The sequence below is a fragment of the Brachyhypopomus gauderio genome, chromosome 19 (assembly GCF_052324685.1).
Source record: "Brachyhypopomus gauderio isolate BG-103 chromosome 19, BGAUD_0.2, whole genome shotgun sequence".
Lineage (NCBI taxonomy): Eukaryota > Metazoa > Chordata > Actinopteri > Gymnotiformes > Hypopomidae > Brachyhypopomus > Brachyhypopomus gauderio.
This window is the reverse complement of record NC_135229.1, coordinates 12,055,018-12,071,105: the sequence shown is the minus strand read 5'-3', so window position 1 is coordinate 12,071,105 and position 16,088 is coordinate 12,055,018. Positions and strand designations below refer to the sequence as shown.

Genomic DNA, 16,088 nt, shown 5'->3' with positions numbered 1-16,088 from the left:
CAGACACATTGGTTTTAAGAAAAGGTTTATAAAAGACAGCACAGATACACTTATATAAGCAAAATGTGTACAGCACCATAAAAACCAACCAAGTTTGCTGGACAGCGGCACCTCGTTAAGAGTTCTGGATAAGATTACTTCAGTTAAAGCGAAAACTATTTCATGCCAACTGAAAGCAGCTTTTGAAAATTATCACACTAATGCAGGAAAGCTGAACACAGGGGGCGTAAAACAAAAACGTATTCACAGTATGATTGTGATACAATAATATCCAATGTTAGACAGTCTTTGTTCCAAAGCATTCACAACAATAACAATAATAGCAAGGTTCTCGCACCATGGTTGACAAACTAACACGTTTACAAACACAAATGCCCCCTAAAAATCAACTGAATGATAGAGTTAATGAGTTTGTATTTTTTTCTGTGACCTCTCCATCACCATGTCATTGTCAAAGTGTACCACTTTAGTGCTAATTACAATAAAATTTTTAATCAGTGCTAAAATATAGGTTAGGTTATAGGTGGGGTTAAGTTGTACACACACTGCTTAAACTGTCATGGGCTGTAGTTAGTGGACTTTTTGTTGTTACACGTTTCCATGGAAGCAGCCTGTACCATGTTCAAAACAGCGTGGGTAAAACACAATGAGATATATAAAGAAAAAACACATTTACCTAAACACATAACACAATACAATTGGCAGATATTGTAATAAAAACAATAATAATAATAACAATAAAGCCTGAAAATGTGTAAACATTTATTATGACGACTCTAAAACGTGAGCATTTTAACAAATAACAACGTAACGCCCATTACAAGATTAGCCTATCGCTGAGCTCGCAGCCGTGATTGACACACGCGGTCACCGCGGGGGGGGCGGGACCATGTCAGCGTAGGAGGAAGGAGCGGTCGCTCGACTTCAGGGGCACCAACATCGGCTTTGATCATGGACAAAACGGCCGTGGTGAAGGTCGGGGCGGTGGCCAGCGCCAGCATGTGCGCCCTGTTCGGCGGGGTGGTGCTGGCCCAGTACATCCTGACCAAGAAGAAGCGAGCGGGAAAGAAAACCAAGATCATCGAAATGGTAAACGCGCACGCGCCCCACCTGCCGTAACTGCGCATGCGCGTACTCGCTAGGGAAAACCTTTTTTAGAGGTCACAGCTACAGTAGAGGGATACAGTTTTTACCCCTCAGGAGGGTAGTTTTAATTACCCCCACGTAGTGGGTAGCACGATGGTACTACGTACGCACTGTCATTCCGTTGTGGTAGTCACGTTTCCGGCAGGTTTCGAAATGCGCTAGCTGCCTAGCTATATGGCACCGGTGACAAAGGCTGACTAACCCGGCCGAAAGAAAGTTCTGGGTGTGAACACAAACCAGCTCAATACTCCTTATCTTTATTTTTTCGCCCAGTCATAAAACTATTTTTAGTTTATGCTGGCTGTGTCTGGCTAGGTATTGACTGCTCATAGTCCATCATTACGTCAAAACGAAACAACAAAGATAACTACTAATCTGTTTAGGGGGCTGTAAGGTCCGCTAAACCTTTATCGTCCAGTAGTTTACGATTAGTATTAAAACTATTGGACCTTTATGACGAATGCTACTGTTGAAAGTTGCCACTATACATATATAGGTACTGTACATATAACGATACAGTGTATCGCCTTACTGTGACGTCACGTCATAATACTCGTGATGTATTTGGCGGCCGTAGAGCATGACGTAACGCGGGTGGGTCGAGCGATTGAGGATTTCAGATTCAGTTCAAAGGTCGATTGGATGGGACCGAAATGTGTGTCTACTCAGTATTTTACTCTCGTGCCCTTATCTCTGGTACACACAAGCGAATGAATCCCCGTGTTCCTTATCTGCTTGTTTTACAAATTCTTAGTAGTCACTTAATATGATCTTGTCAGAAGGTTAAATGATGGAATGTCCAGAGTAAATTGTGCAATGTGTCCTCTTTGATGAAGGTGACTGAGTCCAGTGAAAACAAAGTATGGTGGAAACCATAGCCTATACACTTTAATATGTTTAAAGATTTTTTTTTATCCTGTTAGCAACCTTTTTTACACGATTTTTCTCAGCAACATGGAGCAATCTCCACCTGCCTTTTCATTTGTTATAAAACTGTAATATCACAAAGTAGATCTGAATTGTTCCTTAACAAACGTTAGTAACTTGTAAGTTACAGGAATTGAATTCTTGTAAATTTTTGTCTGATTGTGTCACAAAGAGATATGATTTTGTTTGCCTGTTGTGCCTCACTATGGAAATATTTAAGGTTTTCAAAACTTGCCTACATGCAAGATCTTTGGTTAGACAGCATTGTCACTAGTTCATTAGTTCACCTTTCACTTATTTTAAGACACTTTTTAAAAGTTGTTATATTATGGTAAAAAAAAAAGATCCTTTGGGTTTAGGGTACAATTGATTGTACCAGATTGTCTCTTTCTTTTTAAGAAAGTTTCCATTGGATACACTGCACTTCATGTGACGTGAGGGCTCATGGTGGGAACACTGTTCAGGGTGTCTCAGGCTGTTGGCCAGTTCCATGTGTACTCTTAAGGAACAGCCAAGAACAGAGGAACAATGTCCGGCCCATCTGTGTTTATCGGTCTCTGTCCCTGGTGCCGCTTCCTTCAGTGGATGTGGTTTCTGATGGCCTCCAGCTGGTCCAGACAGTGGATCCATCTCTGCTGACGAACTCTGCCTCCTTCCACTGCTCTGGAGGATCATCTTTTTATGGATGATCGTGTGAGGGGTGTCTGCTGGATCGATGGTGATGATCATGTGTGCTCTGTTCCTCCGGGGCTTGGGGAGATATGGGTGCAGGGGTCGTCTGGAGACTTTAGGTCAGCGTGATTGGTAAAAAGCCTGCCTCAGCACTGCAGCTGTGGAATGCCCCACCGAAACTGTCCGCACAGTCGGGATCCGGATACACATACCTGCTCTGAGGTTCTCTTCACTACAAAACTGGTGCAGAACGCAGGTGGTGCTACGAGGCAGTGACAGTGTGCTGATTGAACAGACTGAGGGTCTGAGCCGCGAAATGAGTTTGATGTTGGCTGCTCTCAACGTGTCAGTTGGTCAATTGAAAGGTTAACTGAAGACATCGATCCCTGACTGCCCGACCTCTGACATACATACGTTTATGATATCTAGCAGATGCTCTTCTACAAGGTGATGTCCAAAAGTGCTTTAGCTGTCTACTCAGAGGAGTGTCCTTAGGGAGTACAAATATGTCCAAAAATACCCTTAACCGAGATACTACCAGAAATGAGCCAGTGTTGCAGTCTTGATTAAGAGACACAGGACAGGCTCCTTCTACTGCATAACACCGGAAATGTGCAAACAAGCCTTCCTGCAAGCACTCAAGTTGATGAACAGGAGCGTCTCGGGCATGATTATTTTAAAGTTGGGTTTTAAGGGTTCCATCTGCCATTGAGATGTAGACCAGGAAATGGGTTGAAAGGCATCCTCAGTTGTTTCGTAACAATAGTTTGTGTTTCAGTGTACCATAATAACACTGTTCTGTGTGTTTCTTTAAGCTAGGACAATAGACTGCTCATGGGGTTCAGTTGGCTAGAATTACTAGAAGTATGTGCACTGTGTGTGTGTACTGTGCTCTGGTGTGTGTGTATGTGTACTGTGTTCTAGTATGTGTATATGTGTCCTGTGCTCTGGCGTGTGTGTTTCAGTAGAAACCAAGTAATGTTTTACCCCTGCTATTTTGCTCTCGTGTGTCTTTTGAGAATTCATGGTATTGGTGTTAATGTGTCTGTTTACTGCTGTGTGCAGCAAAAGTGCCTGTGTGCTTGCCTCACAGGCCTCTCGAGGGGTGGGGCTTATCTCTAATCTATGTCAGGCCGCCTCCCCCTCTGTGGTCGGGCTATATAAGCCTGTGTTTTCCTTGTAGAATTTTCTCCTCTTGTTTTTCCCGAAGCTGTGTGGACCCACAGAGAAGGTAAGCTCAGATACAGCAGGACCTTCACAGAGACAGCAAGACCGCCAGGAAGAGATTTTCAGCTACTGACGTTTTCTGTGTTTGACAGAGAGGCTTGTGCTTGGTGTGTTCATATAGGTATGAAGTTATTTCAGATATTCAGTGAAGTTAGCGTGTAGACAGGTCAACCGAGACTGCTTTACAACAGTAGTGTACTGAGTCTTAATGACATGTTACAGATAAAGAGGCCATTTCTGCCCAAATAACCCAGGGACTCTCAGCAGACAGGATGAAGCAGTTTAGAGGAATTTCTGTAAAAAAAAAAAACAAACAAACTGAAGCTATCTTCCAGATCAGGTGTGACTAGCATAGATACTAGTTACAATTACTAGTTACAGTTACAGTACATAATGTTTATTTAACATTGTTCATGTATTACTCAAATACACGGAACAAGCAAGAAGCAAATGAAAACACAAACACACACACACACACACACACACAGGTCAAGGTTACACTCTCATTAGCAAGTCTTAAAAATATACCTGCTCTGTTTACAGTAGGAATGTTGGGGTCAGGGCCTGGGGTATTTTTACGCGTCGCTGTGACCCTGAGCAGATGGAACATGTACACGGTTAGAGGAGTCGGGGGCTACAAGCCCTGTTAGTTAACAACAGATGATGCGTCCGAGACCTTAACTAGCCAGACACGGGGATATTACGGATACTGTGAATATAAAAGTGTGCGTAATGTTTAGCCATGTGCTTGTGTGGTTTGTATTTGCTTTTGTGTGTCCTGGGTTTATCAAATCCGTTTTCGTCCATGCTGTTCTAATGCACTATGGTACGTGTCGTTTTGACTGGGCATCAGTAGAAATTATGCGGACACACACAGAAGGCTGAACTCACTGTGCACTCGTCGGGTCGCCCGGGCTGACGTCTGGTCCTGTTGTGGCGCTCGTGTCTTTGGGGAGGGGGGTGGGGGGGGATTTTATCCAGCCCGACCCAGAACGCTTAGGACTTGTATGGACTCGCTGTCTTATATATGGGTGTCGAGCAACAGCTGGTGCCGGGCGCCGCTATGTGTGTGCGTGTGTGCACAGAGATGACGAGGGAGAGATTATAGGTCATATTTCTGTTTAGTCTGCCCAACTCCTCCCAGATTGTGGTAGACTTTCTAAGCTCCTCCCCTTTTGCCATGTGTGCCAAACACCACTCATAGGTGACGCACCCACTGCATCATGGGAAAAGGAGGTTCCGGTGCCCATATTAGGACATTAACAATTGGTGTTAATGCAGTCCTGACCTTTGTAACCCCTCTCCACAGATGCCGGAGTTTGAGAAGAGCACGGTTCACATCAGGGACCCCGAGCGGGTGGAGCAGATCATCTGTAGTCTGATCAAGGGTGGAGCCTCCAAACTCCAGGTACTAAGACTCCCAAAATCAGACTCGCAGGTTCAAACAAACCTGCAGACCATGCAGTACGGGGCCCACAAGCTTACGTTCTCATCCCAGACGTACAGGCCATATCTGAACAAGACACTGGCTGGTTATTGGGAAACTGAGTCCAGGGTGAATGTCCATCGCATGGATGATTGATCTGCACATTCCTAAAGAGGAGTCAGACTCTCATTGTCATCAGGATTTTTGTGTTTAACACTGCAAACCTTCACGCCTTACCCAAATATAACACTAAACAAACCTTCCAACTTTAGGACAGTATAAGGTTGGAACATGAACCTGCAGGTTTTGCATATACGAGTTATACAGTCAGGACTGCACTTGTACAGATAGAAATGATTATATTGGGTACATTCTGATATCACTACATATTGTGAGTGATATCAGCTGAGTTGGTATTCTCTGTGTCACACCAGACTACAGCGCTCTGTTGCCTGTGGTAACCGGGCCTTGTTCACCCTGGCTAAGTCGTTCTTTCTCTGTTTCTATCTTCCCATCACAGATCATCACAGACTTTGATATGACTTTAAGCAAGTTCGCAATCAACGGAAGACGCTGCCCCACGTGCCACAGTAGGTCAAAGGTCTTGCACCGAGCGGGACGCTTTAGAGGAGCGATCAATGTTTCACTGAACCCGGAACTCACGTGAACAGTCAGCAGGTCAACGGAACCCCCCCCTTAGCGCTCATCAACTCTTCAAATCTCTCCACAGATATAATTGACAACTGCAAGCTGGTGACCGAAGAATGCAGGAAAAAGGTGAGTGGGGAGACGCTCGTGTGACCGCCGAGCTACGTTCACGCTACGTTCACGCTGTATTCATGCTACGTTCACGCTGTATTCACGCTATATTCATGCTGTATTCACACTGTATTCACGCTGTATTCACGCTGAAACGGTGTTTTCCCCAGCTGTACCAGCTGAAGGACACGTACTACCCTATTGAGATCGACCCTCATCTAACCATGGAGGAGAAGTACCCGTTCATGGTGGAGTGGTGAGTGTGATTCACACACACAAACACACACACACACACACACACTACACACAGTATAACCCATCAAGTGCTGCCCTCTGGTGTCGGTCTCAGGTATTTCAAGTCTCACTCTTTGCTGGTGGAGCAGCAGCTACAGAAGGAGAAGCTTCCGGAAGTGGTGCGAGAATCAGACGTCTGCCTCCGGTACCACGACCCGTCTCCGCCATTTATCACAATATCATTATCACTTACGCAAACACATGTTTGCCGCCAATACAGTACCAATGGGTATACATTTAAACGATATAGTATAAAGTGTGTATATATATGCTGATGTAAGTTTGCGTTGGAGACGTGTGGTGTGGAGTCATGCGGACGCTGAGGTTGTGTTTACGTGTCGGGCAGGGAGGGCTACGAGCACTTCTTTGACCGGCTGCACCAGCACGGCGTCCCCATGTTCATCTTCTCCGCGGGCCTGGGTGACATCCTGGAGGAGGTCATCAGACAGGCCGGCGTCTACCACCCCAACGTCAAGGTCGTCTCCAACTTCATGGACTTTGACGAGAACGTGAGTTTGGGGAACTACCGCTAAAGCAGTGCAGTGTTCTTGTGAAGTCCGTATAAATTAATTAACCAATAACCATGTTGGATTGGTCAACGACACAAATTTTCTGTAAGGGGTAAAAAAAAAAATGGCTTTTAAAAATCAGTCCCCAGTGGTTGAATACAGCCGTTGCTGCATCTACAGCAGGTTTAGGCTGTAGTTTGTTTGTTGACCGAGAGGGGGCGCTGTGGTCCTGCAGGGCGTCCTGAAGGGCTTCAAAGGCGAGCTGATCCACGTGTATAACAAGCACGATGGTGCGCTGAGGAACACGGACTACTTCAAACAGCTGAAGGAGAACAGCAACATTCTTCTCCTGGGAGACTCTCTGGGCGACCTCACCATGGCCGACGGCGTGCCCAGCGTGGACAACATCCTCAAGATCGGATTCCTCAACGACAAGGTACCTGTCTTCACGACCCCCACGTGTGATGGTCGCCCGCCTGTTTCACACAGGCTGCAGGTCTGTGAACACATGGCCCTGTCTGCAGGTCTGTGAACACATGATCCTGGTTCAGGTCTGTGAACACATGGTCCTGTATGCAGGTCTGTGAACACACGGTCTTGGTTCAGGTCTGTGAACACATGGCCCTGTCTGTAGGTCTGTGAACACATGGCCCTGTCTGTAGGTCTGTGAACACATGGCCCTGTATGCAGGTCTGTGAACACATGGCCCTGTCTGCAGGTCTGTGAACACATGGCCCTGTATGCAGGTCTGTGAACACATGGCCCTGTCTGCAGGTCTGTGAACACATGGCCCTGGTTCAGGTCTGTGAACACATGGCCCTGTATGCAGGTCTGTGAACACATGGCCCTGTATGCAGGTCAGTGAACACATGGCCCTGTATGCAGGTCTGTGAACACATGGCCCTGTATGCAGGTCTGTGAACACATGGCCCTGTATGCAGGTCTGTGAACACATGGCCCTGTATGCAGGTCTGTGAACACATGGCCCTGTATGCAGGTCTGTGAACACATGGCCCTGTATGCAGGTCTGTGAACACATGGCCCTATATGCAGGTCTGTGAACACATGGTCCTGGTTCAGGTCTGTGAACACATGGCCCTGTCTGCAGGTCTGTGAACACATGGTTCAGGTCTGTGAACACATGGCCCTGTCTGCAGGTCTGTGAACACATGGCCCTGTATGCAGGTCTGTGAACACATGGCCCTGTATGCAGGTCTGTGAACACACGGCCCTGTATGCAGGTCTGTGTACACACGGTCCTGGTTCAGGTCTGTGAACACATGGTTCAGGTCTGTGAACACATGGTTCAGGTCTGTGAACACATGGTTCAGGTCTGTGAACAGGTGCTTCTGAACTCTTGTCCACCCAGGTGGAGGAGCGGTTGGAGAAATACATGGATTCCTACGATATTGTTCTGGTGAAGGACGAAACCCTTGAAGTGCCCAATTCCATTTTACAGAAGATCTTATAACAGACTGTAGAAGACCAGTTCTGCAGAACAGAGACTTCAACAGAGACTCCCAGGACCCTTCATACTGGATCGCCAAGACACCACCTGCTCTGTGTGCAGTCTGTCACCTCCCTCTCAGTCTCCCTATTTCACACACACGCACCTCCTGATCTTTTAAAATCCCACTTTCCTTTCCGAATGAACTTGTCCAAACGTCCATAATGCGTTTGTCGTTTATATAGGGGGTCTGGATCAGTTATCACAGCTCTTGGTTAAAGAAAACCCAAGCAGTAGTGGAGGAGATATCCACACAGCCCACACTCAGAAGCCATGTTATTAGAAAAGCCTGCTTTGCACACCCCCCCCCCCCCCCCCCCCCCCCCCCCGAGAGTACATAAAACACAACAGCAAATTCATTTGATTTGCACATTCTTGTAATAGTTAATATGCATATTTTTGATATTGTGGTGTTTGTATTAGAAGTAGAGACTCTATAGTAAGAGTTGAGTATAAGCCAGCGTGTGGTCACCCCTCACTGTCACATGACAGCAGAGGAGTCATGTGACCACCGTCCGGACCTTCACGGGTGGGACTGTCGAGATGTCGGTTGGGTTCATGTGCCCGGCGTCCTCGGGACACAAGTGGCCGCGGGATTGTCCCGTTAATGACGTCCCGTAGCGGTGTGATACGGCTGTTCCACCGCTGATCAGGAACTAAAGCTCTCACACAGCACAGTGCAGGAAACCGCAATATTTCCAACTGAAACATATAATCCTCATATGAAACGTGTTCACCGATTGGATATTGATGAGACCCCATATGTTCCATTCAAACAGTAGCAGGCATCCCCAAAACGCAGCGTTAATAGTCCTCCCTCAACACCTGACACACGCCGACACGTTTAACGTCCTCTCCAGCGTGTCCCGTCGGGCCGCAGGGACACGGGCCAAGACGGGCAGTCCGGGGTGCACTGGGGTTAAACGTGTAGAGAAACGCAGAGCAGTACACGAGTTGTCCAGACAACTGGGACTTTACAGGCGGAGTCTTTATTAGCCAGCACTGTGCTGATGGACACCTTGTGTACTACAATGCAAAATTATTTGTACTTTTTTTTTAATATATATATACGTTTACATATATATCACTCTCTCATATATATGTATGTAAATTTATTTTTAGTTTTTTGTGTGTCAGTATGTATATGTGTATTTATGTGTGTATGTATGAGTATATATGTACACACACGCGCACAATGAATGAATGTAATATGAATTTGTGTTGCTTCCATTGTAGAGAGCTTCATGTTGAGGTGTTGTTTCTGATCCTGGCCTGATGTTGGTGTTAGTGTTTACACTACCTCTAAAAGAAATGGCTCCACTCAGTCTGTGGGAATGGGTTTACGTAAGCTGAACGTTCTCCACCCGCTAGGAACAGTGCCAGCCTCTCCGGGCCGACCGCTGCTCCGGACGGTCACCCGGGAGTCTCGTCTGCAGGTGTGCGTCTGCAGGTGTGCGTCTGCAGGTGTGAGTCTTGCACTTGGTGGTTTAAGTATGTCATCTTTAAAATTGACGACCTGTGGAGAGCGTGCTGCTAATTGCATGTTGTCTTTCATGTTCTTGAGAATGCCAGAAGGAGAGAAACCTTATGTCAATAAATCTAGGCAATAATAACAAACATGTTTTATTAATGGTCTGGAGACCTTGACCTTTTTAAATACAGGAGACGCTGTAGATGCTGTTATATCATGATGGTTTTCTTACCTTAAAGGTGCTGTGTGTAAAATGAGCATCTACATAACAAAATATCACAGAATATTTTGCTTGTATTGTTAAAGTGTCTTTAAATGTTTACACTGCACCTTTAAGATCTTTCTCCTTTAACTCATATTCCATATAACTCATATTCCTGTATTCCATATAACTCATATTCCCATATTCCATATAACTTATATTCTTGTATTCCATACAAGTCATATTCCTGTATGCACCCCAATTCAGTTGTGCCACACTGATTTAATGAAGATGGAGATGTCATGGCATATTTTGCCACCATAGGGGCAAAACTCTCGCCTTCTGCACTCCTGTAACTGACCGTGTATTGTTTGGGTTCACGGTCACATGAACTCTGAATGGTTACATTTTTTTAAAGTCCCAGCAAAACAGCAGCGAGTGGACACAGGAAATAGACGTGCTTCTAGTGGAAGGTTTAGGCTCTAACACTACTCATAAATAATTGCTTACTGGTCCAGGACAATGCACGGAAGCTCACGGCACACACACACAAATGTGGGCGTGTGTGCGTATGCAACAGCCGGGAGACTTGGGACAATCCGCCATGTTTCCCCGCGTGAGCTTTAAACGGTTTGAGGTCACAGTTTGCGTCTCCTCTGCAAACACAGCTTAAACAAAACATAAACATCAATCTAAATAAGTGACAGCTTCATAAATAGTTCCCTTTAAGTCAAGGTTAATAAAATTAGGTACTTTATCGTCCCTCTTTGTTTCAGGCACATGTATAGTCGAGCCATCCCTGTAGTGTGAGGTTCTGCGTTGTCCGTAGGCCCAGGTAGCGGGACGTGTTCTGTCGAGCCCACTCCACCAGCTGCATGACCCGCCAGAGTCTCACGTGTGACGTGACCCGTTTCCCACTGATCTAAGTCCTTTGTTGGGTGCCGAGTCCCCTGTGTCTCAGCAGGGAGAGACGACCGTCCCAACCCCCTTATCAGATGCATGATGGGTAGCATCGTGCCGCCTTCTAGAAGAGTCACCATGCGCTCATCCTGTTGTCCAGTGGGGTGCCAGTCTTTTTTTTACCCCTCCCCCTGCCTTCAGCGGGGTCAACCGGGGTCACCGGCCAGGACAGGACATCGGCTTGACGCAGCGGCCCTGGAAGAGGACCAGATTGGCGGGACAGTGGCAGCCGGCCACGCAGGGGCGGGGACAGTGGCCGATCTCGTTCCAGTTATCGCAGGTCTTGCTGCATCCCGGGCCGCACGTGTCGTAGACGGCGCCGTGTTTGCACTGCGTGGCTGTGCGGGAAGAGGGAGGGGTCGGTCAGAGCAGCACGCACCACGCCACTCACCCAGAGGGGGCGGAGCCACAGACCACAGCTCCACCAATCACCTTCACACATCAGTACCGCGTACGGGTATTACGTACATTCAAAGAGAAGCAGAATAAATGTGTTCACAATAAGGCCGTGAGTCGTGTCTGAAAACAGCTGGACTGCTGGGTTTGTTGTACACTACCACTCAAACGTTTGGACACACATACTCTTTATTATTTTCGACATAAAAAAACAGGGATGATGCCAAACCATTGAAAGGAAACGTTGTTATGCTCTAATAAAAACAGATACTTTGGAGTAATTTTGCACACATGATGCTTCTCCAACAGTCCTGAAGACATTCTCACACACGCAGAGACCTTGTAGTGTGAGGTAAACTAAAGTTGAGGGTGAATTTAAGATTGTGTGTGTGTGTGTGTGTGTGTGTGTGTGTGTGTTGAGAATAAATTCCTTTCTTTCCCAAAGTTTATGTCTTGTAAAAAAGGTTAGCACAATCCACTAGATTTAAAAAACCTTCTATTAAGAAGGTGCAATTTAGTCAGGAGTGTCTAAACATTTGCTTGGTAGTGTTTGTCGTTTGATATTCGTACATAGCCTACTAAATCCTGTCATAAAAAAACCTGTCATTAAAGTACAACACCGAGACTCCTGGAACGTCGGGTCCCGGGAGTTGTTTGTGCGTTGTGATTGGTTGATGGAGCTGCCACTCACCCATGCAGGCCTGGTCTGGCCTCCAGAGCACGTGAGTACCCTCCCTCTCGCAGGCACGGCTGTAAGCGATGAAGGACTCACAGTAGCAGTTCTTGTGCACGGGGCACTCGCACATGTCCGTTATACAGGACCTGCGTGGAGATGTTACTCAGTTAACGGCAGAGACCTCAGGTGTGGCAAATCAAATAAAATACATTTCACCCACAGTGCCTTTGTGAGGGTCTTAATAAGGGAAGCACACCCACAAATGTGCTTTTGTGTGCGTGAAAAATTGGTATCAGAGCGCCATCTGGTGGTGACCGGCTCCCAAGTGCGACAGTTAGCCAGAAGGGAGTTACGTGCCTGTAGAAGGAGGTGAAGTCCACCACGCCGTGACACTTCTGGAACTCCCAAGACTTGAGGCGGTGACAGGCGCGGTGAGCGCGGAGCTTGGCCCTGGCGTTGCCGGGGCAGAGGTGCGGCGTGGGGGGGCGCGGGGACCGCTCGCAGGCCTCGCCCCCCTCCACGCGCCACGACTCGGCGAACTCGTCCACGTCGAACTTGAGCTGGCCGTCGGAGCCCGCCGTGTCGTCCCGCTTATGCCCGTTGTAGTTCCCGCACAGGCCGCAGAGTCGGCCACGCAGGTGGGGGGCCGCCACGACCTCCACCAGGCTGTCGCCGTCCCACGTGATCTCCAGGCCTGCGCACGTGGACAGAAACGGCACACGTGAGACGAATCCAAAGAACTCAAAGTCAGGCTTCGTTATTACATGATGAGTGAAACCCGGAATTTATACTAGAACCGACGACCGTCCAAACTGCCGCACCCCCCCCCGATGACAGCGCCCCCCGCTGGCCGCCCTCCTCACCTGCGATGGTGGTGAGCTTGAGCAGGTAGCCATCGAGGTCCACGTGCACGCCGGTGCTGTGGAAGGGCAGGGCGACGCGCGTGCCATTGTGTCTCACGCTCAGGTGCTGGTGCAGGCTGATGGCCACGCCCCCCAGGCGAAGCTCCACCCACTTGGTCCAGGAGAAGGAGCGCGTGCGACGAGCGTCGTTCTTCACCAGCACGGCGAAGCCGTCGTCCACGGAGCAGTCCTTGGTCAGCACGTACTCGCACGTGCCCTGGAAGTTGAACGTGCGCCCGTCGAACGTGTTGTAGTGCGGGTCACCGAACACCGTACACACGCCGGGCTCTGCGGGAGGCGGTCAACAGGAGAATGGGTGTACAGAAGCCACAGCCTCTCGAGGATGACCTCATGGTATCGTCTATCTGGATGAACCGTTCTGTTCATCCGAGAGTCCAGGTTACATCTCGTGCCTTCGAGAATTTGTAGCTACGCTTCCATTATCTGGGGGCTGTAATCTAACCCTGACTGGTCTCAAGCCCAGACTGCAGAGTACCAAATGCCAATTTGGGCTGAAGTCTTGGGTATCGTGGACCCAAACCATGTAATAACATTCCTGTTGATTCTTGTAGCTGCGAAGACAAATGACCAGAAAGACAAAGGAAGAAGATAAACTTACTCTCAGTGCAGACGGGACAGCAGCCGGTCCGATTCAGGATCTTATTCTGACAAGACACACACAGAGTCAGTTAAAATGAGTTAAACACACAGCCATTGTATGCATGTGTGTGTATGTGTGTGTGTGTGTGTGAAAGAGAGAGAGAGAGTGTGAGTATGTCAGTAAAGCGGTATGGAGGAGTGGATACTGTTTCAAGTACCTTCAGAAGTACTCTTCAAAGTCCCCTACCCACCCACCTCGTCTCACCCTCGGGGCAATTGAACTACCCCACCCCACACTTACACACGCTTCCCCACACGCACACAATCCACTCTCTCATCCGGAAACCAGAACGCAGACAAAGCCCTGCGGTTGGACTGCACAGCTGTCCAGATCTAAATATATCGCGCCATATCTTCACTGTCAGGGAAACAGGACGCAACCCAAAGTCAAAGCCCCTCCCCCCCGGTGCCTGGCCGTCTTCCAAACCAGGTGCCCAGTGCATTCTGGGAAGCCTGGGTTATGCCACACCGCCGCGTGGTAGGTGACCACCCGATACACCCGGCCTGAGAAAACACGCAGGGTCAAGTACTAAACTCGCCTGGAGCTCGGATCGGTTACGGCCGCAGAGAGCGCCAGGCCAGCGGAGCGGAGACCTTATAGGAGTGACATCAGAACACCACACAGGATGAAGTCTCCAACGGCGGTTAGTCACAGCCCGTAATGCTGCTGGGAGGCTGTCGTGAAGGACATGGAACAGCTGGCCAGGGTTCAGGGTTCAGGTCTGGAAACACCAGCGGGAAGAGTCGAGTTCCAGGGCTGTACGGCGCGGCTATCGGATGGCGGCCCCGCGGCCACATGCCGTGATGTGATTACAGTGCGAGTCGGGATATGATGGCGCGTCGGGTTTCTACAGGACACGGACGAGGACTTAGAGCTGCGATCAAACGGACGCGGGATCATCGGAGAAACCTGAGGGAGTGTTCTGTGATTGCTGAGGCATTAATAGGAAGTGTGGAGATATTAATGCAGAGAGAGGCAGAGAGCGGTGTGTGTGTGTGTGTGTGTGTGTGTGTGTGTGTGTGTGTGTGTGTGTGTGTGTGTGTGTCTTACAGAAGGGCAGCTCGTGACTGGCACACACGTCTTGGGCTGACACACAATGTTCCCCTTCACACAGGAACACAAGGAGCAGTTCACAGATGACCAACGATCACCGTCCTGTAGAACAAGCCAGGAATCATTAATCACTTCATAACAGTGACTCATCACTTCATAACAGTGACTCATCACTTCATAACACCAGTGACTCATCACTTCATAACACCAGTGACTCATCACTTCATAACACCAGTGACTCATCACTTCATAACAGTGATTTATCACTTCATAACACCAGTGACTCATCACTTCATAACAGTGACTCATCACTTCATAACACCAGTGACTCATCACTTCATAACAGTGACTCATCACTTCATAACACCAGTGACTCATCACTTCATAACAGTGACTCATCACTTCATAACACCAGTGACTCATCACTTCATAACAGTGACTCATCACTTCATAACAGTGACTCATCACTTCATGACACCAGTGTTAGTAAAGCCCTTGTTTTAGTATTACACCTAAGTCTTCTTATAAACAGAATTTCATCCATCCATCCTCCATCTATCCTTCATTCATTCATCCGTCTTCCATCCATAAAACCATCCATCCTTCTTCCATTCATCCATCTCCCATCCATCCATCCACCCATCCACCCGTCTGTCTGGAGCGGTCTTTGTGTCTCACCCTGTATATCTTGTTCTTGACCCTGCAGTACTTCACGTCCTCTGTCTTCAGGTAGGAGAGACACTCCGGGCAGCAGGGGGCGATGTGGCAGCTGCCGGCCGGGGAGCAGCGCCGGGTACACACCACCGTAGAGTCCACACACACACACGTGGTGCAGCTGTCGAAATGGAAGGAGGTGTTGTTCTCATACACCTCGCTGTGGAAGAGACAGCTGCCCAGGGAGAGATCAAACACCTTCCTCTGACCTGTATCACACACACACACACACACACACACACACACACACACACACACACACACTGTTGTCATTTCCAACTAACAGTATGTTCATTCAAAAGATAATTCTAACAAACATTCATCCGAGGGTTAATTGTTTTTTAACACTACTATGTTCAAAAAGCATTGCATCATACATTTCACATAAAACACACACAAAGAACGTTTTAATGTGAATCTTAATACACCAGTACTTTATTTCTTTCAACTAATTGGTTTGTTTAGAGTGTGTGAGATTGAGTTTCTTTATGTTTTAACTGAATGAATCCTCTTTTTAATTAATGTAAGTAATATAATTATTCTTGATGTAATTACATGCATTGAGAGGGGTGAGCCACGTCTCTGA

General features: G+C 47.8%; 2 protein-coding genes and 1 long non-coding RNA gene across 3 annotated transcripts in view; 1 reads left to right on the top strand and 2 right to left on the bottom strand.

Annotated features, from left to right (window-relative positions):
* Nucleotides 1–875: 875 nt before the first annotated feature.
* Nucleotides 876–8,782, top strand: nt5c3a (5'-nucleotidase, cytosolic IIIA). Its single transcript, XM_076980883.1, has 9 exons — nt 876–1,089; nt 5,282–5,380; nt 5,919–5,988; nt 6,129–6,175; nt 6,328–6,413; nt 6,507–6,596; nt 6,798–6,960; nt 7,196–7,396; nt 8,330–8,782. Exons 1-9 carry the CDS (start codon nt 952–954, stop codon nt 8,429–8,431), a joined length of 996 nt encoding a protein of 331 aa, XP_076836998.1. The 5' UTR covers nt 876–951; the 3' UTR covers nt 8,432–8,782.
* Nucleotides 1,948–4,922, bottom strand: LOC143482535 (uncharacterized). Its single transcript, XR_013122258.1, has 3 exons — nt 4,864–4,922; nt 4,501–4,565; nt 1,948–4,266 (listed from the first exon to the last, which is right to left on the bottom strand). It is a non-coding gene; the product is annotated as an uncharacterized LOC143482535 (long non-coding RNA).
* Nucleotides 8,783–10,074: 1,292 nt separating the features above from the next.
* bmper (BMP binding endothelial regulator) overlaps nt 10,075–16,088 on the bottom strand; it is an 18,352-nt gene continuing 12,338 nt past the window's right edge. The window contains exons 8-14 of the mRNA XM_076980882.1: nt 15,467–15,711; nt 14,786–14,890; nt 13,694–13,739; nt 13,036–13,362; nt 12,530–12,866; nt 12,188–12,318; nt 10,075–11,438 (exon numbers count right to left, since the gene is read on the bottom strand). Coding sequence (XP_076836997.1) covers nt 11,257–11,438; nt 12,188–12,318; nt 12,530–12,866; nt 13,036–13,362; nt 13,694–13,739; nt 14,786–14,890; nt 15,467–15,711 — 1,373 coding nt within the window. The 3' untranslated portion in view covers nt 10,075–11,256. The remainder of the gene's footprint in view (nt 11,439–12,187; nt 12,319–12,529; nt 12,867–13,035; nt 13,363–13,693; nt 13,740–14,785; nt 14,891–15,466; nt 15,712–16,088) is intronic.